At 50.3% G+C, this 23,122-nt stretch overlaps 1 protein-coding gene across 4 annotated transcripts; it reads left to right on the forward strand.

Moving 5' to 3' along the window:
• TPM4 (tropomyosin 4) lies at positions 1–21,516 on the forward strand. Of its 4 annotated transcripts, none has more exons than XM_036302463.1 (9): positions 1–200; positions 5,523–5,648; positions 9,912–10,045; positions 12,306–12,423; positions 12,992–13,062; positions 13,962–14,037; positions 15,951–16,013; positions 16,096–16,165; positions 17,169–17,409. In XM_036302463.1, exons 1-9 carry the CDS (start codon positions 87–89, stop codon positions 17,249–17,251), a joined length of 855 nt encoding a protein of 284 aa, XP_036158356.1. In that variant the 5' UTR covers positions 1–86; the 3' UTR covers positions 17,252–17,409. The 4 variants fall into 4 exon arrangements, with proteins under 4 accessions (XP_036158356.1, XP_036158355.1, XP_036158358.1 ...); XM_036302462.1 differs by lacking the exon at positions 17,169–17,409 and adding an exon at positions 20,245–21,516 and having other exon boundaries at positions 2–200; XM_036302465.1 differs by lacking the exons at positions 1–200; positions 5,523–5,648 and adding an exon at positions 5,735–6,153.
• Positions 21,517–23,122: the final 1,606 nt, after the last annotated feature.

Raw genomic sequence — 23,122 nt, forward strand, 5'->3', positions numbered from 1 at the left:
AGGGCCTCCACTCCGCCCTGCTGTTCACTGAGCCCAGCCACCGATCCCGCCACAGACCCACCACCTGCGCCCCTCTCCGCCCAGCCATGGAGGCCATCAAGAAGAAGATGCAGATGCTCAAACTGGACAAGGAGAATGCCATCGACCGCGCCGAGCAGGCCGAGTCCGATAAGAAAGCTGCGGAGGAGAAGTGCAAGCAGGTGGGGCCCGGCCGCTGGGCCGCACCAGGCGGCCCCGTGCCCTCTCTGAGCCAGCGAAGCTCTGGGCTGAGGGTGGGGCTCTCAGAAACCTTGGTGCCTGGAGGTTAGGAAGGGGACAGGGGGTGATGCTTGAGCCAAGGAAGAGTGAGGGGATCATTGTCTTCCCGGGAGGGGGGTCCCTGGCCTGAGAGAGAGAGGTGACAGGACCCACCCAACAGGACCAGCCGGAGCCAAGCAAGTAAGCAGGGGCGTCTGTTGGTACTGGATGTGTGTGTGCAAACGTAAGGGTGAGTGTAGGTGTGTCGGGGTGAGCGTGTCAGGTGGGTGTACGTGTACTGGATAGGGTGGAGAGCGAGGGAGAGAGGAACCTGAAGAAATAGAGGGAGAGAGACAAAGAGATACAGGGGGACGCTGTGTGAAAGTGTATTTGTGTGTGTTTGAGCATTTCTGTGTGTATACATGTTGTGTGTGTGTGTGTTTCCACTGCAGAGAGTGTGGAGGGATGAGGGTGGCTGTGAAAATGAGGGTGTGCAGAGAGGTATGAGCTTGTGGCTGTTGGAAGTGGGTGTGAAAGAGCGTGGATGTGTGTGAATGGTGGTATCAGCGTGGGGCTGTGTGTATGGGGGAGAGGCTGGCTGCGCGTGCGCTTGTGCAAAAGGTGGCCTGACTAATGGAACATGCGAGTGTCAGAGCGAGTGTGTGTGTTGAGGTGACTCTATTGGGGCTGGCCTGTGTGTGTGCTTGCCGGGGCGCGCGCACGTGTGTGTGTGTGTGTGTGTGTGTGTGTGTGTGTGTGTGTGTACGCGTGCACCCGTTGAGGTGAGGGGGGCAATGCAAAGCTGTGGGGGAGGGGTGACCTGTGCCCTGTGACTGTGGGCCTGTGGTCCACTTTGGTGACCACCCTGGGTGGGTGGCCAAGTGTGGTGTGTGGTGGGGTTAGTGCCTGGCTGCAGGGGCAGCTGGTGAGGCCAAGGGTGCCTCCCGATGGCCGGGCAGGAACCCAAGTCCCCAGAGGTCAATTCCCCATCTGAGGGGGGGGGGGCAGGGAGTGGAGATGTGAGACTCTCCATAGGCTCTGCTTATCTGGGTGCCCCTGCTGCCCCTGCTGTGAACCTGGCAGGGCAAGGCAGGGCTTCGGGGACAAGAGTCCCAGGAGGCTCCGGCAATAAGGGCTCATCAGGAAGCTACCAGGGGAGCAGTGGCAGAGGCCGGGCTGGGCCGGGCTGGGCCGGGCTGGCTCGTCCAGAGCAGAAATCAGTTGTCGGGGCCTCGGTGGCCAGAGCAGCCAGTGAGAGGAGGGGAGGGGGTCCTGCCCCTTCCATAGGGCCCTGCCCCCCTGCTCCCCAGGGCTCAGCCACATCCCCTGAGTCAATGACCAAGTCCTCAGGAGCATCAGGGTCTCAAATAAGCCCCAAGAACTGCCCAGGACAGTGACACCAAGTGCCAGCCCTGCCCAGCCCGGGCGCCAGGCCAGCTTGGCAGGTCAAAGCATAGGCTCTGAGCCCAGACTGGCCCTGTCGGAAGCTTGGTCACTGAGCACCTGGAGAAAATGGCTTTCCTCTCTCTGTGCCTTAGTGGCCTCAAGTGTGAAACGGGGAAGCGACCGTGGTACCTCCCTCGTAGCCATGAGAGGATTAGAGGTGACTATGCAGGTAGATTCCCTGTCACTGCACCGGGCACAGAGTAGGCGCTCAATAAATGGAAGGTTGTTTTCTGCCCCTCCCTACTTCCTGGGGCTGTGACACATCTGTATAGGGCAGCTCCACCTCAGCCCTCCCTGCCCTGGGCCCCTCCTTGACAAACACAGCCGCCCATCCTGTGCTGGCCCTGAGCTGTCTGCTTCCATAAATCATGCAGCCCTCACCATGAGGAGCTTAGCAGAGAAAAGCAACTTGCTGGCTCTAATTTTCACTAAGGTGTGAGTGACTAATATAGTATACTCCACCAAGGCAGACACAAGTTCAAAAGGGAAGGCTCCTCAAAGTCTCCAGGCAGCTGTGTGGCCAAGGGGCAGGGACAGGTTCTCTGGCCTCCAGCTAGATTTTCATTCTGTTCCCCCCACCCCCACCCCCACAAAGCCTCCCACTCCTGTGGACAGTGCTCAAATCCAGACCGGATCATCTAGCTTTGTGACTCAGGGCACGTTGCTGACCCCCTCTGAGCCCTCAGTGTTTTCATCTGAGAAATGGGGGCAAATGATGCTTCCGATGGCCCGGCATGAAACCCAAGACCCAAGAGGCCCAAAGCAAAAGCCAGAGCCCCTTGGGGCCAATGGGCAGTCTTGCCTGGGAACAGAGGCAGGGGGCCGACAAGGGACTCAACTTACCCAGAGTGCCACCTGCTTCAGAGGAAGCCCTGAGGACCCTGCAGCGAAGTCCAGATTCCAGGCCCCTCTAACCCCCCCCCCCCCCCCCCCCCCCCGCCTGCTGAATGTGGGAATGGGACCAAGAGGTCCTGCCCGCCTGCTTCCTGCCCACTTCTCTCCCAGGGCAGTGACATCCGCCACAACTGGCCTTTGACCCCACATCCTGCCTCAGTCCTGTCCGAAGCCCCATTATGGGGACTAAGGTGTGTAGTCCATGACCCTCCCAGCTGATTTACAGGCAGGGAAACAGGAGGAAGTGACTTATCCGAGACCCCCCAGAGCCAGGGCAAGGCTCTGCCCACCAGCAAGGTGCCACACACCTGCACATGCTTCATGTGTGGAACTCAGAGGGAAAGAAAGGAACTGATAAGTGTCAGTCTTATTTATTTTTCACACCAACTCCAACCATTAAAGGGGCTGGGGTTGTGTCATTGATTCATTCGGAGAACTTCCTCCAGGGGTCAGTGCTGGGTGATGCTGGGGCCCAGAGTGACCTTAGCCCCAGGCCTGACTCCCAAGGAGCCCCAGGCTGGGGGAGATGGAGCCAAACATAGAGGGAGGTTCCCTGCCTCCAGGGTAGGGCTAGACCAGGGAGGGACAGGGACTGGGGGGCCCAAGGGGGTGACAAGGGCTCCGTCCAGCACAAAAGGCACACCACCCAGCAGAGAGGGCTTTGGCGCTGGGTACGGAAGGTCAGTGGGAGAAGGGTGTGCTGGACAGTGGGCAAAGCTTAACCTAGTGGTCAAGCGAACCAGCTTGGAGTCCGTCTGACTCCAAGGTTCAAATCCCCTATCTGTATGGCCTGGGGCAAGTCCCTTCCTCATTCAGGGCCTCAGTTTACCCTTCTATAACATGGGCCTTCAGTAACGGGCCTGGCACATTCTAACTGCTTCATAGCCCTCTGCCCGCTTTATCCCAGTGCCCACCCATTGTACACGTTTTGCCAGAAAAGGTCATCAAAACCCAATCATCTCTGTAGCTGGATGGGCACCGGAGACCACCATGTCAAGGCTTCCGTTTTGCAGAAGGAACTGAGGTTAAAAAAGGGACACAGCTGGGGCTTGGAGTCAGGCTTCTGAGCTCCTTACCTGGAGGTCAAGGTCAAGGCCCATAGATCCTGATTTAGGCCTGACCTGCTGCCACCCTCCCGGTCCTCCGATCCTCTCCAGTGGTTCTCAACCTTCTGGCCCTTTAAATACAGTTCCTCATGTTGTGACCCAACCATAAAATTATTTTCGTTGCTACTTCATAACTGTAATGTTGCTACTGTTATGACTCGTCATGTAAACATCTGATATGCAGGATGGTCTTAGGCGACCCCTGCCTGGGAAAGGGTCGTTCGACCGCCAAAGGGGTCGCGACCCACAGGTTGAGAACTGCTGCACCCCTGCACCATTTCCACCTCAGCGTGGGACACTCAGGGGTTCCAGGATGGGAGGCTAGGTGATATCACCTTGGGACAGGGGCCCTTTTAAGAATTTATGCGCGCACGCGCGCACACACACACATTCCCATACTTTGCACATCTCACTAGTGAACATGTAACCCAGATCAGACTCCCAGCTTGATCTACTAAAAGCTGCAGGAACAGCAGCTTGTAACATACCCTCTTCCGGAAGGAAGAGAAGGAAGTCAGAGAGGGATGCAGGAAAGCAGGCCTGGCGTGAGGACCGGTCAGAAGGGATGCGGTTCCTCTGCTGTGTGACCTGGGGAAAGTTACTCTAGTGAAGAGGAAGTGAAGAGGAGGCAGGAGGATGAAGGGAGCCCAAGAGGGCTGCTGGGAGCATGGACAGGATCAGGAGTCAAACTACCCAAGTCACAAGTCTGGTCCAAGCATGACTTGAACTAACCACCTCAGCCCAGAATTAGGGGCAAGGGGAGGTGCAACCTGGGGTTTTCCTGAGCTGACCCTCACCGATGGGCTGGGGGCAATAGAAATGGGGAGGTGAAGGGTGTGTGGTTTGTCTGCCACAGACCTGAGCTAATCAAAGCGGGTGTAAGGAGGGGGCCAAGACTAAACAAAGGATAAACAAAGATGACTCAAAATTTGGGAAATGTAGGGAACGTTTTTATTAAGATTAAAGCCACATGTGCAAGAATTTAAAAGATTTAATCTGAGCCTCAGAAGAAAGTGGTTTTTGAAGGGTAACTCTCTTCTAGCCAAGCCCCCAAAGTCCAGGAATGGGGGCCGTCTGAGCCCTTAAACCTTTCATTTTTGTGAGACAGTGTGAAAACCACTCTCTTGGGCAATGGGGAGCCATGACAGGTTCTAGGCAGGGGGAGAGCAAACAAACACTTAGAAAGGTTCTCTGGCTTGAGGTTGTGGTGCAGAACTAGAGGGAGGTCAACTGGAAGTAGGGATGGTCCATGAGACTCCCTCCCTTTTTTTAAATATATTTTTTTTATTGCTTTCGGAGAGGAAGGGAGAGGGAGAGATAGAAACATCAATGGTGACAGGGAACCATTGATTGGCTGTCTCCTGCACGCCCCCTACCGGGGATCGAGCCCGCAACCTGGGCATGTGCCCTTCATCAGAATCGAACCTGGGACCCTTCAGTCTGCTGGATGATGCTCTATCCACTGAGCCAAACCGGCTAGGGCGAGACTTCTTTCACTTTAACCCAGATCACGGAGAGGTTGCACCCCTGAAACTGGGATGCAAAACTGAATGTGTATTTCTGGGGAACTGTGTCAGGACTCAAGTTTCTCCAAAGCTGTACTCGATTCCTCAAGAGTATTGGGGAACCCTACAACAGATAAGCACAGCGGGTCCCAGGACAAGGAAAGGATGTGAAAATGAAATTCACGGGTGTCGTTTATGGAGTGGTGCTTGGCGTTGCTATCCCGTTTACAGAGGCGGAAAAAGGCCCGGATAGAGGACTTTTGTGAATGTGGGGGGAGCTCCCGCGCCCCGGGGACGTGGCCCCCGACTGACGGGTTCCCCACTCTGTCCCCAGGTGGAGGAGGAGCTGACGCATCTCCAGAAGAAACTGAAGGGGACCGAGGACGAGCTGGACAAGTACTCGGAGAACCTGAAGGACGCGCAGGAGAAGCTGGAGCTGACCGAGAAGAAGGCCTCGGACGTACGTTCGCAGGAATGCGGCGGGGCTGGGCAGGAGCCGGGGGCAGGGAGGGAGGAAGAGGAGCAGGAGGAGGAGGAGGAAGGGAAGGCGGTGCCTCCCTGCGCTTTCTCCAAATAAGTCCCGAAAAGGGGCACTTTCCAGCAGCTGCGGCCAGCGGTGCCGACGTCAGGCCCTCCCCCAGCGGTGCTGACGTCGGCGGCCGGGCCGGGTGACCTCATCGCCCCGACGGCGGCCGGGCCTGGGGCAGGGAGGAGCGGGGGCGGCACCGGCGCAGGCAAAGGCTCGGGGGCTGGGGCGCGGCCGCTGCAGCTTCACCGAAGCGGATTCTAGCCAAGTCGAGCGCCCGCTGCGTGCGCCCCCGCGCCTCCTTGCCATGGCCGGCCTCAACTCCCTGGAGGCGGTGAAACGCAAGATCCAGGCGCTGCAGCAGCAGGCGGACGAGGCGGAGGACCGCGCGCAGGGCCTGCAGCGGGAGCTGGACGGCGAGCGTGAGCGGCGCGAGAAAGTGAGAGCTGCCCCCGGCCCGCGCCCCCCTTCCCCCAGCAAGGCGTACTCCGGGGTCCCGCGCTCCCCGGCTCGCCCCGCGCGCCCTCCTTTCTTCCCTTCTCCCGGCGCCTCTCCCTTCCCGCGTTCCCGCCCGCCGCCGCAGCTGCTGTCCACCCCCCTCCCCCGACCCATTAGCCCGCCTTCGCGCCCTCGGGCCCTGCAGCTCCCGATCGGGGACCCGCAAACGACCCCCACCCCCACCCCCTCCCCGCCTGGGGTTGGTTGCTGAGACCCCCTTCCTCCGCAGCCTTCCGCCTTCCCCGGCCTGGGACTGGGCAGGGAGCGCCGAAGCCGAGTTGGGAGGGGCCGGCCGAGCGGGAAATGGGGGGGATGGGGCCGAGGGCTAATGCGACCCCAGAGTGGGGTAGGGGCACCCAGCAGCCACAGAGCTCGGGCTGGTGCCGGGACCCGGAGGTTGGGGGCGGGGGGGGGGATGAGGCAAGGAGCAGCCTTGGGTTCATGCACCTCCTAGGCGCAGCCTTCCCGCTCCGTGGCTGCACCTAGGAGCGGGAAGTGAGAGTGGAAAGAGCTCCCATTGTCTGGGGTTGGGCTGGCCGACTCGGACTGGGGTGGGGGAGGTTGCGTCGCACTCTCGCCTCTTCTGAGGCTTCCCGGCTCCGCTGAACTTTCCCAGCTGCTCCTGGAGGCGCGGCGGCGACGTGTCTGCTCCCCGCAAGGGGCGGTCAGCCTGGAGCCGACGGCCTTTCGCTTCCCAGCTGGTCCCTGCGGTGACCAGGGCTCCTTCTCCAGGGGACCCTTGGAGTGTTAGCACGGCGATCGGTCTCTTGCGTGTCGCGGGGCCAGAGGCGGCAGATAATGGGGCTGAATGAGGGGGTTGCCGCCCTCTCCCCCATCCTCTGACTGTCCCGCGGGATGGTACAGATGGTGGCAACCCTGGGGTTGGTGAGAGATCTGGATTCTAATTCCATCTCCTACTACCAGATACTTAACCCCTAGGGGTGTCTCCCCATCTGTAAAGTAGGGGTGATGATAATGGCGACTCTCTAGGGTAGGTGGGAGGTCCTAGGAGTAAAACCTCCCTGGGTGCATCTGGCACATAGTAGGTGCTGGATTCCTTTTTTGTTTTTGTCTCTCCCCTCCCTCTATCCCCAGAAGAGCTCACAGTCTAATGCAGGTAAGGGGAACAGACACACAAAACTGATTTGCATTCCAGGGGTCTCAGTTCTGTTGTGGGAGCATAGCAGTGGAGCTTCAAAATGGAGGTTGAGCAGAAAATTCTGAATTTTCTGGGACAGGACACCTGGTTATATAAAGTCTTAAAGACTCAAAATTTGGGGGGGGGGGGCGGTGAAAGCCAAGGGGCCCTGAAAGCTGGAATGTTGGGACTCAAGAGTGGGGACCCCAGAAGTGGAGAAGGCGCTTGGCCAGGTGGCATTGCCATGGGTGTTGTGCCCCAGACTGCTTCAGGGTTGGCCCGAGTCGCAGCCTTTAATCCTGTAAGCCTCCAACAGTAGCTGGTTTGGCCTCTTTCGCACACGGAACCAGCGTAATCCTCCCTCTGATCTCATCCCAAGTCTTCTCGCTGGAGGACAATTACTTCTGCTTAAAAATGGCCCTCAGCCGCGAGCCAAGACAGGAGTGGGATATCCATTTGGGAGGAGAGATGTTTTTGGAAAGTTGCAGACATCTTAAAAAGTTAGCCTTTCAAAGCATGCTTCTCTCGGTCAGGAGGGGGAAAGCCTGAAGAAGGTTCTTGGGCAGAGGAATGGGGCCCAGAGGGGGGAAAAACTTTCTCAGTCGCCTGTAGAGTAAGCCAAGAGCCGGCGTGTGGCAGACTTCTGGGGCTGCCTCCAACAGCTGGTTTCATTTAGATTTTTGTGTGATTAACCGACATCTTCCTGTTCCTTGGCCACATGTATCTAGCAAGCCTCTTTTACCTTATAAGGGAAATCCTTTGTAGAGTGTAGAAGCTTTGATTGCAGGAAGGGGTGGAGCCCCAAATGACTAGCAGTGACTAGCAGTTTTTCAAAAATACATATATATGTCTGTGTCCATAGAGATGAGTGCATCACAGAAGTCTTTCGAGTCCAGATAGTTGAAAATGTGCCCAAAGCCTAGATGTCAGGATTCAGAATCCCCAACATAAGGAGCCGCTCACTTTTTAAAAAAAAAAAAAGACAGCTTCTAAATCAAGCACTCTATATGAGCTTAAACATCAATTCCTAACTGCTAATTGGTATGGGATTTCTTGTTGGGGTGCCAAAAATATTCTGGAAGTAGTGGTGTTGGTTGCACAATTTTATGACTGTACTAAAAAACGGGGGAATTCAATTCCTGCCCCAGCTGCTGAAGGAGTTAAGATTCACCTAATTTAAAAAGGATAAAAAAGCACTCATTGGAAGGAGTGGGTGACATTTCTTAAAATAACTCATTAGTGGTTTTTAATAGATTCTCCAAGCTGGTGTTTCAGAAGAGGCTGCCATCAGAAACACTTGTGGGAGCTTCCCCGCCATTTGCTGCTAGAACACTCTGGAGCTGAGAAAAGATGCCTGGTTCTCTGTTTTGGAGCAACTCAGGCCTCGTTCTATGACTCCATATTTTTGCTGTTTAAAGGAGCAGGGGAGTGGTTTCCCACTCATTTTTACAGCCTACCCCAATTCAGAGGCCTTCACGTCTCCCCTTGGTTCAGCCCTGTTGTCACACATTCTCAATATCCCTTCCTGAGCATGGCTGGCCTTGATTGCCCCCCGCCCCAGGACTTCAAGGTTCAGGGAGCAAGGGAAGAACCCTGGACTGGTGCCCAAGAGGCCATTCCTTCCCAATTCTGTGACATTAACCAGAACTATGCCACCTAGCTGGGCCTCTCTGTTTTTCCATCTGTAAAATGGGTGGGATACTCGAGGATTAAATGAGATGAAATCCTGGCTGTAAAGCTGCCCTTCGGTGGGACTTAACCACAGGACAGGCACGACGCCTTGCCCTTCAATGGCAGTCCTCGCAGCTGTGAGGAAGCAAGACAGGGAAGGGATAGGATAGGGAGGCTCAGAGCCGTGAAGCAACCAGCCTAATGCACATGGCTACAAACTGGCAAAGCGAGCCAATACCTTTTGATCCTGGAGTTCTTGCTTTTATGCATACTCCACCACGTTATCTTCCTTGTGGGGAAAAACACCTTGAAAAGCCAGTGACACTCTTCAGACATCTCTTCCATGTTTGTAACCAAGATTTCTTCTATATGTTATCCTGTCATCTCTCGGTCAGACTTAGTTAAGGATGGTGTTCCATCTTGGTTGCCTTCTCCACCCCACCCCCACCCCCCCACCCCCGCCCAGCGTATGGCCAGGATTTTACTGAGGGCTCCATGTTCTTGCATTTATCTTGCCATCGAGGTGACTGGGTGAGCCAGGTCCCCGGTGGCCTTGTTCTCTAGGAATCCCAGGCACGGAGAGGCCAGCACTGTGCTCTCACAGCATATGGTATACTTACTTCTCTTCTGTGTTGATTTGACCACCCATCCTGTACTGGGACACGAACACCCCCCCTCATCATTGAGTGGCGTGTGTTCCCTCATGTTTTCAGGGAAGATCACAGAAAATTATTCACATTCTCCAGAAAAGGGTGGATTCCTCACTGCCTGGATTCCTGGACGGGCTCTGGTAGGGGGAATCATGTTAGCTGAGGGAAAGCTAGTGTGTGGGGGGGCTTCCCACTGCTGGCCCGTTGCCTCCTAACCTGGCTGCACCCCTGACCTCCCAGGCTGAAGGAGATGTGGCAGCTCTCAATCGACGCATCCAGCTTGTTGAGGAGGAGTTAGACAGGGCTCAGGAACGACTGGCCACGGCCCTGCAGAAGCTAGAGGAAGCAGAAAAGGCTGCCGATGAGAGCGAGAGGTAAGGATGCTTTGAACCCAGTGGCACTGGTGACGGCTTCTGGGAAATGGAGATCTGAATGGATGGCTGACCTCACAGACCTGGGGTGAGGCTCTAATCACATGATGTGAGCATGCGCACATATGTACGATGCACGACAGCGTCTTGAAAACCCTCACACTGTGTATAGAGCTGTCTTGGTGGTGGTGATGGAGAAAAACTCCCATCAGGCAGAGGGAGGTTAAAAAAAGGGGGGGGGGGCAGCTATAACTGCAAGTATGACTGTAATGCTGATAAGTTTGCAGAGTCTGAAAGCCATTGTGCAACTCATCCATCCATGTTCTCAAGACATCAATTTCCAGGGTCAAGTGAGGAGGAGGCAGGTAAAAACTTGGAACAGGCCATGCGTATGTGATTGTTAACAATGCTGTTGGTCAGGCTTTGGGCTACTAGATAGCTAAACACGTCAGGGACATGCACAAACTTGAGCTGACAGTGCTCCTCACCTCTGAGGCATGAGCGCTGCATTCGGCGTCCAGCAGGGTGCTCTGTCTTCTGGAGACAGTTTTCTGGCACAATTCCAGACTGTGGGATTCACAGAGTACCTGTCTCTGTAGTGTAAATGGGTTCCTTGGGTGGCGACGGTGTGGGCCAGGCTGGTGGTCATTGCATGTCTACCACGATCCCACCAGAATTCTCACTTGACCCATCCACTGTGGTTTTCCAGGATGAATTCCTCCTAAGGACTCATTCCTGAATATGCTGTTGTGACCATAAACTGGAGATTAAAAACCAATTTGGGGGGGGGGGGGCGGGCTGGGGAACTTGGAGATAGACTCTGGGAGTTGCCCAAGCAGGAAATTTCTTCCCGTGCAGTGGAACAGCCATAATGAGGGTGTAGACCCCAGACCCCGGGGCAGGCTCTGCTTTAGCCACTTAGAGTGGGGGAGGGAGGGGATGCTATGGGAAATATGAAGGATCCTGTCACAAGGTGCTCATGGCTGAGCCTGGGGCCTGGGTTAGCTGTTGTCTGTGGACACTGTCAGACCAGCCTGGCTGGATATCTCATTTTTGAAGATGTCCTCAGGGCAAACCCGGAAAGCCTGGGATTGCTTCTCACTTGTATCGCCAGAAGTTTTTGGTGACACTGTTGTTGGTGACTGATGTCTTTTGGTAAAAGGAATTTTACACTCAGAAGCTGGAGAATCTAGGTTCAAGTCCTGCTGCCACTTGTTACATGGCCGAGGGCTGGCCACTTTGATCTCTCCAGGAATACAGAGGGTTTTCCAAGCTTGCTCACCTGCTGATCTTGAGGCCTTGTACAGCTGTGCAGCGTGTTGTGACAGTCAGCTGAGAATGGTAGTGACAGCCCAAATGGAAGTATTTATTAGACAGCAGAAGTGTGTGCTCCTTTGCTCTGAGTGGGCACTGCACACATTGCTATGTTATCCTGGGTCAGCCTTTTTGGAGCTGCTGATCTTACCTGGATCACCCAAGCAGTACAGGCCAGAGTGAGTTCATTTCATGGTCAGCCAACTGAATCATGGGAGACTTCCAGCTGTCCCCAGGAGGTATCCACTTCAGGCTCTCCTCACCCCTCACCTTGTTGGTACCCCACTCTTACCTGGGCTTCCCACTACAATCCATTCACCATTCTAGTTTCCACTCACTTATTTTTGAAACTGTCAAGTGCCACCCACCTTACAGTCTAGTCACCCTGACCTCCTGCTGTGTTGACATTTCTCTGGGGCTTTCTTGTGCGGTTCCCTCACTGAAGAATAACTTTCCCTCCCTTGTTCACTTGTGGACTCTCTTCTGGAACGTCTTCTGTGACATCTCCCCCACTGCAACAGAATTCATCTCTCCTTAGCCAAGCTGGCCCAGATCTCTAATCACATTGTAGTTACAGAGTACAAATACATCCTGTTACTAGTCAGAGGTTATTTAGAATGGGAACACAGACTCCAGAGTCAGACCACCAGGTTTGAGTCCCAGCTCTGCACTTACGAGTCACTTCGCCTCTCTGTGCCTTGGTTTCTTCTTCTGTGAAATGGGGACAATGTACCTACCAGTTCATGGGGTGGTTTTGAAGTTTAAGGCATTTAGAGCAGTACCCAGTGTTCAGTAAGGGTGAAAAGTACATGTGAGCAGCTCTATAATTTCCTCTTTGGAGTCTGGTTCTTGGCAGATGTCTGACAAGTGCTTAGATGAGCAAGTCCGTGAAGGTGTGTGGTGAGGTGGTACTGTGTCTGTGTTGGTAATGACAAGGTTGTCCTTGCAGAGGAATGAAGGTGATAGAAAACCGGGCCATGAAAGATGAGGAGAAGATGGAGATCCAGGAGTTGCAGCTCAAAGAGGCCAAGCACATTGCAGAGGAGGCTGACCGCAAATACGAGGAGGTGAGTGGGGCTGGCAGATGGCGGCGGCAGCAGGAAATAGGGAGGAAATGGATGTGTGATAGGGAGATCCTGGGGCTGCCCAAAGGAAGTCCTCTGTTAGGTCAGCTGTCCATCTGTATCCACATCTGTTTTTCCAGAGACACCACTTGGCTGGGAACTGTATCTTCCACAATGCCAAAAGGTTCTGGGGAATTCTGTGACGCTTGTCTGACTTGGTGGGGAAATCAGCTGACCAGATCACTTTTTGTCCCGCAGCTGGGTATTTCAGTACAGTTTGGCTAAAATTGGGAATCGTGGTCCCTGGTCATGGGTCTTCAGTCCCCTTCCTGCCTGCATCCATGGTCTCAGCTCTTCCTTCCCCTCCTGTCTGCCTTACTCTTGGGACCTAAGGGAGAGAATGTGGATGTTCTCCAGACTGAGTTAAAGAAGCAGCAGTAAGCCCCTGGCATAGTCTGGGTGTGGCCTCACTGTCTGCACTGGGAGGGCATCCTATTAGATGTGGCTGTTGGGGGGGGGGGGGGCGGGGGGGGGCGGCAGGTCAGTCTCCGATGATCCTTTCTCTCTGCAGGTAGCTCGTAAGTTGGTCATCCTGGAGGGCGAGCTGGAGAGAGCAGAGGAGCGTGCCGAGGTGTCTGAACTGTGAGTGGCAGAGCAGAACTGAGTGGGGCCCAGCTCTTTTGGGTCAGAGCTGGAGGGAGTTGGTTTACACCAACCAGGGCCTCTGGTCACGTGGATGGGCATCTGGACTCATTGCTCTGTAGCTCCTCTTTGCTTCTGTGGCTGACAGAGAGAGGTGGCAACTGTTTGTCCTTGCTGTTCACGTCTCGACTCTAACCATAAAGGTATTAGGAAGTAGGAGTGAGACAGCTGGTAGCAGAGAAGTCTCATTCTTCCAGAGAGACTATCTCAGTAGGCGTGCCTTCTTTACAGAAAGCTGACCTACAGAAGGCAGCACTCCCCCCTCCCACCCAGTGTTTAAATACTTTGCTTCTGAAGTCATTATTTGGCCATGACACATTAACCCCGACAGGCGGGGGAGGGGGTAAGAAGCTTGACCAGAATCCAGAAAGCTCCAAAATATAAAAATTCCTCTTCCCTGGGCCTTCCAGCTCCACAGAGCATCTCACAGTCTTAAAGGGGTCTGGTTTTGCAAATCCATTCTGGGCTTGCTTCCTGTAGTGTCCGGTGTAGACTGCTGTCTCCCAGCCTCCTGCTCTCCATCTCATTCTTACACCTTCCGGAGTCAGCCTCATCAATCATAGATTCCACAAGTCCCTGTTGCCTCAGCTTTGGCAGGAGCCCAGGAGCACTCTATAAACCTTCCAGTACTCCGCAGCCTGCCTGCCGCGCCTTTGCCTGGCATGATAGGGTTTTGCTAAGTACACAGTGCTCCAGTTCAGAAAAGGCCATTAACCTTTTCCCCGCATTCCTTGTGGGGGGCTCCAGGCAGTGTGGATTCCTCCTTTGGAGGACTGCTGTTAGGGGGATTGCCTGCGGTAAGGGAAGATAAGACATAAAAATCCTTTGTCTTTGTGCAGAAAATGTGGTGACCTGGAAGAAGAACTCAAGAATGTCACTAACAACCTGAAATCGCTGGAGGCTGCCTCTGAAAAGGTTGGTTGGCTTTAGTTAGAGGGTGATTGGCTGGACTTTTTTCTTTCCTTCCCCAGAGGTACACAGGAGCATGCCAGGGCAACAGGGATCTGTATTGGCTAACAGCAGCTTTAGTGCCCCGCTGCTGGGGTTTTTTCCCCACAGAAAGGTGTCTGGTGGCTGGATTTCCCTCTTTCATGGGGTCTTAGCACCATCTTTTGTCTCCAATTCTTATGAGGGTAGACATGGAAGGTGAGATTAATGCCTGGTCAGGCTTTTCCTGGAGAGATCTGAGCATAATCCTATAAATACAGAGCCCCACTCTCACTTGGATCCCTTGGTTCTTCCAGAAATACCTTATTGAAGATTGAGCAGCAGATATCAGAAGTGGGATAGGGCTTTTTAGGCTGAGACAGTAACCAGAGTGGTCACTACAGGATAGAATCACATTAGGAGTAACGTGTAGTCTTCCTTGGCTTACCCTGCTGAATTCCCCATCCTCATTGCTTCCTCACCCTCCTCCTACTATCCTCCAGTAGCACTGAACTTCAGTTTCACAAAAATTCCATGTTCTCTCATCACTGCCAGTTCTTTAAACCTGCTGTTGGAAGCAACCTTTCCTTTCTTCTCTGCTTGATAACCTATTCATCCTTCAGGCCTTTGCTTAAACAGCACTTCTTCTGAGAAGCCTGCCCTGATTGCACATTTAGGTTAGGCGTCTCTTGGCTTCATAGCCCCACCTACATCTTTTCCTATCATGATGATTGATCTCATCCATCATAATTACTCAATTATATGCCTTCCTTTCTAGATTGTAAACTTTAAGAATTGGGTCCCATAGCTGACTTGTTTAGAGCTATATCATTAGTCCTAGCCTTGTGCTTGGCATATATTTGATACCAATTTTTGGGGAATACATACAATCCAGGCGTACATGACAATGTGGCCTTTGCTTCTGTGAGAGCTCAGAGTCGAGTGGAAGAGACTAACAAGATAACAATGTGCTTTGGAATTTCAACAGAGGCACCTTGGAAAGTTGGGAAAGGTGTCCTGAGGAGGTGACCTTAAAAAAGGCTGCAGAACATAATGATGGCTGGGAGCTCAAATTCCAGGGTCAGATTCCAGTCTCATGGCTTGGTCATTTGATAGCCATGTGACCCTAGACAAATGACCTCTTTACTCATCTGTAAAATGGGACTGAGGCTATCTAGCAACATTGCAAGCAGTTGGTAAATACCAACTAACTAGTGGCCCTGTGCACGTATTCGTGCACTGGTGTGGGGCGTGGCCTGCAGGGATCTGCCTGCTCTGGGAGCAGCTGCTCATCCCGGTCAGCCAAGCAGTCAGCTGAGTGGCCCTCCTCCTGTGAGAGCGCACTGACCACCAGGGGGCAACTCCTGCGTGGAGTGTCTGCCCCCTGGTGGTCAGTGCGCATCATAGCGACTGGTTGACCAGTCATTCTGGTCATTCTGCCATTCAGTCGCTGGGCTTTTACATATATAGATATTCATCTGAATTGAGCCTTGAAAGACAGATGATTTCTAACAGGTGGTAATTAGGAAAGGAACATTCTGTCCCTGGGTCCCCATCATAGACAGAGCTGGGACACCAGAAAGTACACAAAATTTCTTGAGGAAATTGGTGGGAAATGGGGTTAGAAATATAGATGTGAAGGGCCTTGAATAGCATGCATTTCCATCCAATCATTGGTCCCACCTCATCACAATTTTAGCTCAAGTTATCAGCTCAGTACCATCCCAGAGGGGTCTCCCACAGATTCTCTGAGTTTTGCACACATTTCTTCTGCCTGGAAAGGTGCCTGCCTCTACTTTACTTCTTAGGCATGTTCAAGCACACTTTATTCCAAGGAGCAGGGAACCAGTATGCCTTTTTCTTTCCTTTTTTTAAAAGCAGTATTTTGGTTTCTCCCACAGTATTCTGAAAAGGAGGATAAATATGAAGAAGAAATTAAACTTCTGTCTGACAAACTGAAAGAGGTGAGTGATCACACCCAACTGGTCAAGTTTCTCCTGGCGCTGGTCTTGAAGCAATCATAATAACTCTCGTCTTTTCCTTTAGGCCGAGACCCGTGCTGAATTTGCAGAGAGAACAGTTGCAAAACTGGAAAAATCTATTGATGACCTGGAAGGTATGAAATTACCATCTAATTTTGTTTGCTCTGTCTCCCCCTACTTGACACATCCATGGAAAGTTGGGGAAAATCTGTGCAGGGACTAGGTTGGGCTATGTTCAGTTTCGGATAGTAAGTGCAAAGTGATGTCACATCTGGAAGTCTAGAGCATTGGAATCAGATAGTGCAAATCAAATTCAGACTCGGGTTGCCATTTTTTGAGAAATAAAATATCTTTGGTTAATTATCTCCACGTGTGAGTACAAAGACCCGAATATGGCTGATTTTTTTTTAAATGTCTTTAGAATTTTCTTCCATTTCCTCATTTCTGAGAGATGCCTTGCATTTTTCAGATGCCTTGCATTTTTTACAGAAGCTCTCTCTCCCAGAGAGCTGAGCTTATCACTATATGAGACAACGGAAATACAGAGAACGTAGGGACTAAATAAAGACTCCAGTCTGCAAGCCTGGTGCCCCCACAGATTCCAGAATTTCTTGTAGAGTTCCAACTTTTTAAAAAATTCTGTCCTGTGTTCTTTATGAAATAATTCTGGAATTCCAGATCTTGGGGTTCAGACAGGATCCCCCAAGCTGCCTCTTTCACCTAGAAAAGGTACAAAACTTATTCCTCAGACCATGTGTCCCGAGTTTGGTTTGGGAAGTGAGGCTTCCATATAAGGAGAATTGCCCTCCTTCCAAAGTGTGACCTTTAACCAGGTGACATCATTGAAAGTCAGAAACAACCCAGGGCAGGAGACTAGTGACCTGTGCACTTGTAGTCACCACTCTTTGTAAAGGTTATGACTAATCCCCGGTAGAACGTCAGAATGCTTAGAAATCACTCTGTCCATCTTTTGTTTTCTTGTTTCCGTAAGACACAACTTCCTCCTAGTTCATGCTTTGTTTTCTCACTTTTTTTCTCCCTTTCATTGCTCATCTGTGGCACGCCATCTCGACCCTCGCATTCTGTCCCCTGTACCTCTTCTTCTGAACTCTCTCTCTGGGGACATCCACCCTCTAGATGAGCTATATGCTCAGAAGCTCAAGTACAAGGCTATCAGCGAGGAGCTGGACCATGCTCTCAACGACATGACCTCTCTCTGAGAGGCAGCAGGGTGCTGTCCTCTGTCCTAGCAAAACTGAAGTCTGCTTCTCACTCTGGTACCTGTGTTCCCATTTCCTGCCTCCTGGTTTGACCCTTCAAGCCGCCATCTGCTGTGACTGTGACTGTGTGACCGAAATAAAGACAGGGGGTCCTCATCTTCATGCCCTCTTATTTTCATTTTTTCTACTTGCCGCTCTTGAGCCGTAGTAGCTGTGGTGCCCTTGATGTGGGTGGTTCAAATGAAGAGCTCATTTCAGAAAGAAAATTATGCCCAGGCGATTATTTTCTGATGACATGAAAACAAAAGCCAATTTGGCATGAGCTCTCAGACTCTGTATCTACCAGTAACTGTTTTTCCTTAAACAGAAATTGTTTTGAGTGGAGATTCATCCACCTTCATAGAGTCAGCAGAATTTTCAGAAACCAGCAGGATTGTGTCTAAAAAGAGGCTACGCTTGAATGGGGTTTGCTCTACGGACTCAAACAGTGGCAAAGGCATTTTCGTCTCTACGCCTTTTTGCATTTGTTTCTCTTTATACTCTGAGAACAGTGCCTGGGGTTCCCTATGTTTTCATTGTTCGTGGAGTATCTATCCAGCTCCCAGTCCTGGGAAGAAGTTCACCCATGAACTTCATCCCTATACCTTGCCTGTAGAAAACTACCCTACAAAGAATTAAAGAGCATCCCATTAGCAGGGAGAGAGTGGAAGCTGCTGGAATGCCAAAGAAAGGAAGCGAGGTGATCCTTTTCTGAGTTTCAAACAAAGTTGCCTGAGATGCTAAAATCTACCTCCCCCCCTTGCCAAAACCAGTTTGGCTCAGTGGATAGAGCGTCGGCCTGCGGACTGAAAGGTCCCAGGTTCGATTCCGGTCAAGGGCATGTACCTGGGTTGCGGGCACATCCCCAGTAGGGGGTGTGCAGGAGGCAGCTGATTGATGTTTCTCTCTCATCGATGTTTCTAATTCTCTCTCCCTCTCCCTTCCTCTCTGTAAAAAATCAATAAAAATATATTTAAAAAAAAACCCAAACATCTACCTCCCCTCATACTTGAGTTAACTAGAAAGGAACTTTTGCAAGTCCATTCAGCCCTCCCCTGCACTCCACCACCACCACCTCAGATTGTCTCAGTAACTCTGACATGTTGATGTCCAAGCCACATCTTCCAGACTTCCCCTCGAACCTGACAATGGCATGAAAATCTCCAGTTAGCATTAATGTGGGGTCCCTACGACCTGTTATTCCTCATCCTGTTTTGATTCAAGTGGGAACCTCTGTCCTGATTTTTCTTTATAGTCATTGCTTCAAAATACATCTCCCCTAAACAACCCACACCCTTCCACCCCCAGCATCTCCCTGCTTCTAACTGCCATCCACCAGGAACTTCTGTATAAACCACACCCCTCACATGTTGTCATACATCCACCCCTGGAAAAGTTACAGACTGTGTGGAGGTGGATGTATTGTCTGTTCTCTCTGTGTATTTGTTCCTGGGATTTTTCCAGACATTTGTAGCCTCCACCCTTTGAAACAGCTGCAGCTCTGCCTCTCCAGTTACTCTGGATTGGGTCTATGGTGATCTACTACTACCTGTCTATGGGCTGTCATGATTCTCGAGGGCAATTAACACTTTCAGGGAAAGTTACTTTATCTCAGCCCAATAACAAAGTAGATGCCAGGAACCTAGTGGCAAGGTGAAGTGAGATCAGGATTTATAGCTGGGATGTCGGGGTTTTGATTCTAGCTCTACCACATTAGCTGTGTGACCTTGAACAAGCTATTTAGCTTTTCTGCAAAATAAAGGTGCTATCTTAGTTATTGTGAGGATTAAATGAGATAATGGAGAAATTAGCTCACACAGTAGGCACTCAATTACATGTATCCTTCTAGACTGGATAGGCCTGGGTCACTGTTCTGATGGAAGCCTCTGAGATCAGAGTGGCTAGGTTTTTTTAAGTGCCTGGTCAAATGAAAAGTTTCGCAGTTGTATTTGAAAGGCTGCCATCTTGTGCACTTTTTTCCTTTCTGAAAATTTCCAACCTGATCCTATCACCTTTTAGGAGACATTTTACTTCCCTTCAGTATTTTAATGAGTCTTGGCCTAGTCCCTTATCAGCCATCACTCACGGCAAACCAGTTCTCCCTCGTGTTCTGTCATGCATAGCTCTAAATGGCATCTTACTCTCTTAAAAAAAAAAAAAAATTGTGTCATCAGCTCAATCACTTAATAACATACCCGTAGTTTAGCTTAAATTTCAATCATGTTGTGTTTGCTTGGGTTTGACTACATTGCTATGGACACACAGAAGCAATAACACAATTACGGGTGGAATTTCAACAGCCATTCCCAGAAGCTCCAAAAGAAAGATGGGTTACAGGGCTAATTAACTGTATTTAGGGGGGAGACGTATTAAGTCACCCATATCTGGAATTAAAATCTTATGTTTGTGTAGCACTTCATAAGTTCTGAAGCATTTTTCATTCTTTCTCATAATAACCCCCATACCACACGGTAGTATTGTTATCGCCATTTGACAGATGGGGAAACAGACCTAGAAAGGTTAAATGGCTTACTTCATCGGCACAGCAGGGACTTAAATCCAGGAGTTCTGACTTTAGGATTGCCAGATGTAGCAGATTAAAGTACAGAATGCCCAATTCAATTTGAATTTCAGATAGGCAATGAATAATTTTTTGGTATACGTATATCTCATGCAACATTTGGCATATACTTATACTAAAAAGTCTGTGTACCTGAAGTTCAAATTCAGCTGAACACTCTGTATTTTATCCTGCAATCTGATCTGACTCCCAGATTTGGTGCTTGATTTCTATTATTCCATGGTGTCCCCTTATAATTAAAATGCAAAATGCTTTCTCTGCTATGACGTATACTCTGGCAGTATGGATTTTAGGAAACCTTCTTCCCCACCCCCACCCCTCTTTAAAAAGATGCTTATTAATTTATTTTTCTTCCACTCTTAATCCTCACCAGAAAAACTTGCTCAGGCCAAAGAAGAGAACGTGGGCTTACATCAGACACTGGATCAGACACTAAATGAACTTAACTGTATATAACCACATCAGAAGAGTCTCGTTCCAACAGAAGCTCCAGACCTCCGTTTCTCTCTCTTCTCTTGTAAGAAGTTTCTTTTGTTACTGCATCTACGCAAATTATGAGTATGTGACCAAATATTTTGTATCAGAGAAGCTTTGAGCATCAGTTAAATCTAATTCCTTCCCCTCTTCCCCAAATGGCACCAGATTTTTTTAGCTCTATTTTTATCCTTAAATTGCATTTATTCCTAAGCTAGTCAGGGTGTTTCCTATTGAACATTAGTCTCTTAAGACTGAGGGCATATGGTTTCTGGGAGATTAAACAACCCCACACTTCCAAAACACAGACTCTAATATCTAGTCACTGGCCAATTTAAAAGGTTGAAGAGTAGAACCACTGGGCCACCGTTGGACACACTATAGGAGTCCAGGGACCATCACATTAAAATGGGTGGGGATTTTCCAGCCAGAGCATAAAAAGGTTTGGGGAGAGGCTATTGCGGGAAGTCATAAACCACAGATAGATTAGTCGTTCTGGCTCTTTTCCACACTCTACTGTGCAGAACATCCTTTGAGAAAACAGTGTGAGAATGCTTGGGAAATAGTTATAACATTTACTCTTATTTGAGGCCATCTACTCAGCAGGAATGAATTCAGTCCTGTTCAGGAAGCCATACCAAAAAGACTGCTAGCCTTCAATAATTGAGCAAGAGCATTTTTCTATTAAGTATTAGGCAGAAGAGATAATGTAATCGGCCTAACTTATCTCCTCTGTACTTAGGGAATGGTAAATTGAAGATTTACTTATTTAGGGCTTTAATTCCTTTGTCAGGACCAAGTTAATAAAAGACCAGGAAACTCCTGATTCAACTGGATATGCAGTATTTTGTAGACAGGGCTGCACATTTTGGCTTTGTTATATTTTTGCTTTCTTGGTTAACATCTCAGCTGAAACATTCCATATTCCCCAGCAGTGAGGGGAGTAACTCAAGTTTACAGTTCTGCCTAAAAATCACCCTGATTCTAGCTTTTTGGACTCCTCTGCCCCTCACTCCTATTTATTACGCATCACACTACCCAGGAGATACACTAGCAAACTGTGCAATTGAATAAAACCCACACTTTTCATTTAGATTCTTGCAACTGTATCATATGTAATAGTATCACTTTTTCTACATTTTGGTCAAATAAATTTTTACATAAACTATAATTTGTGTGAATTTTAGAACGTGTGGGGACATTATCAGGCATTTTGGTTCAATGAATGTTAAATGGGATGGATAGATAATTGTGCCATGAATTGAGCAAATTTTATTTATTAGCTTCATACCATGACTTCATGATATAAGGATTATGATCTCTTCATTACAGTGAGAGCGCTTTGCCTCGGTTACTCTAAAGCTCCTGTCCTTTGTTATTCCCAATCATGAGCCGGACTGTGAAGAATGAGTAGGATATTAATAGATGAATAGGAGGAGGAAAGATGGTCCCTGTTGCTTTAGTTAGGAAAGCACAGGCCTGCCTGGAAAGGTTTCCTGTACATCGCATAAAGGAAAAATATAGGAAAGCTGGAAGGTAGGCTGGTCCACCTTGATGAGAGCCTGAACATAACTTGGTCAGAAGTGGAGAACCATTGACATTAGAAAACTCCACTTAGCATTCATTTTCAGAAAGGATTAAAATGGGGATACACTAGAGGCAGGAGGACCAGTTAGAAAGATGTTTCAATTAATCCAGGGTAGTACTTGCCATGGAATTGGGAGGAAGAAGTGATGTGAAGGAAGTAATCTTAAGATTTAGCTGACTGCAGTTTAACTACCTGAATTGTTTTGGTATTTGCCTCAAGATCACATCTTGGAAAAGGGAGCTAGGGAATCAAAAAGAGAAATGAAAGGCATTAAAACACTGATGCAGCATGCAAACAATGTTTTGTTACCAAGTACAATTGAAAACATTTCCTGCTATTCAACATTTAGCTGACACTGAGCTCATTTAGATGGTAGAAGAGAATGTCAATAAAATAGAATCCCCTCTAAATGTCTACCATTACTAGACTGAAGTTCCTTCTCCGTCCTTCCCATCCCCCCACCCCCGGGATATAATCTAATCTCAGGATACTGTTTAGTCCTGTGCCTGAACCCTTAACACTGTTCAATGTTTATTAAACTGAACTGTCTCAGCTCTTGGGGAATCCAGTCTCATGAAGTGTGAGTGGAACACAAGGTGAGGTCAGGGCCGGTTGTAAGGACTTTATCCTGGCCGTATACCATGGATGGACATTGGGTGTCTTAGAATGAATGAGCACACTGCGGGATGGAGTCTGGATTAGAGAATGTCAGGGAGACCACTGGGAGAGGTGATGATCTGAGGGGCGATGGAAACAGAAGAGCAAGATTCAAGAGCTACTGAGAATGTCCCTGAGGACCAGAGTGCGAGGGACGACGAAGTCTCACAGACAACTTAGGTTTCAGATAGAAGGCAATTCAGGACAAGCTAATGTGAGTAGATGATGAGGTCGGTTGTGGCCATGCTGAATCTGAAGGATCTTTGACAAATCCAAAGGCAGATGCTGAGAAAGCCCTTGGACACAGAGTGATCGCTGGGCACTAGGTTCTCTAAGAAGTGAGAATCAGTGTGGAGCGATACTAGAAGCCACGGGGGCGGGGGACCACCTAGGAAGTGCAAACAGACAGGAAGGGAACCGTGAGGCACATGGACACCTAGGGGACAAGTGGAGATCCCCCCCCCCCCACCCACCCAAAGACTGCAAGGGAATCTGACAAGCAGCACCCAGAGAAGGGGAGTTGTAGGTGGCG

The sequence above is a fragment of the Myotis myotis genome, unplaced genomic scaffold (assembly GCF_014108235.1).
Source record: "Myotis myotis isolate mMyoMyo1 unplaced genomic scaffold, mMyoMyo1.p scaffold_m19_p_32, whole genome shotgun sequence".
NCBI lineage: Eukaryota > Metazoa > Chordata > Mammalia > Chiroptera > Vespertilionidae > Myotis > Myotis myotis.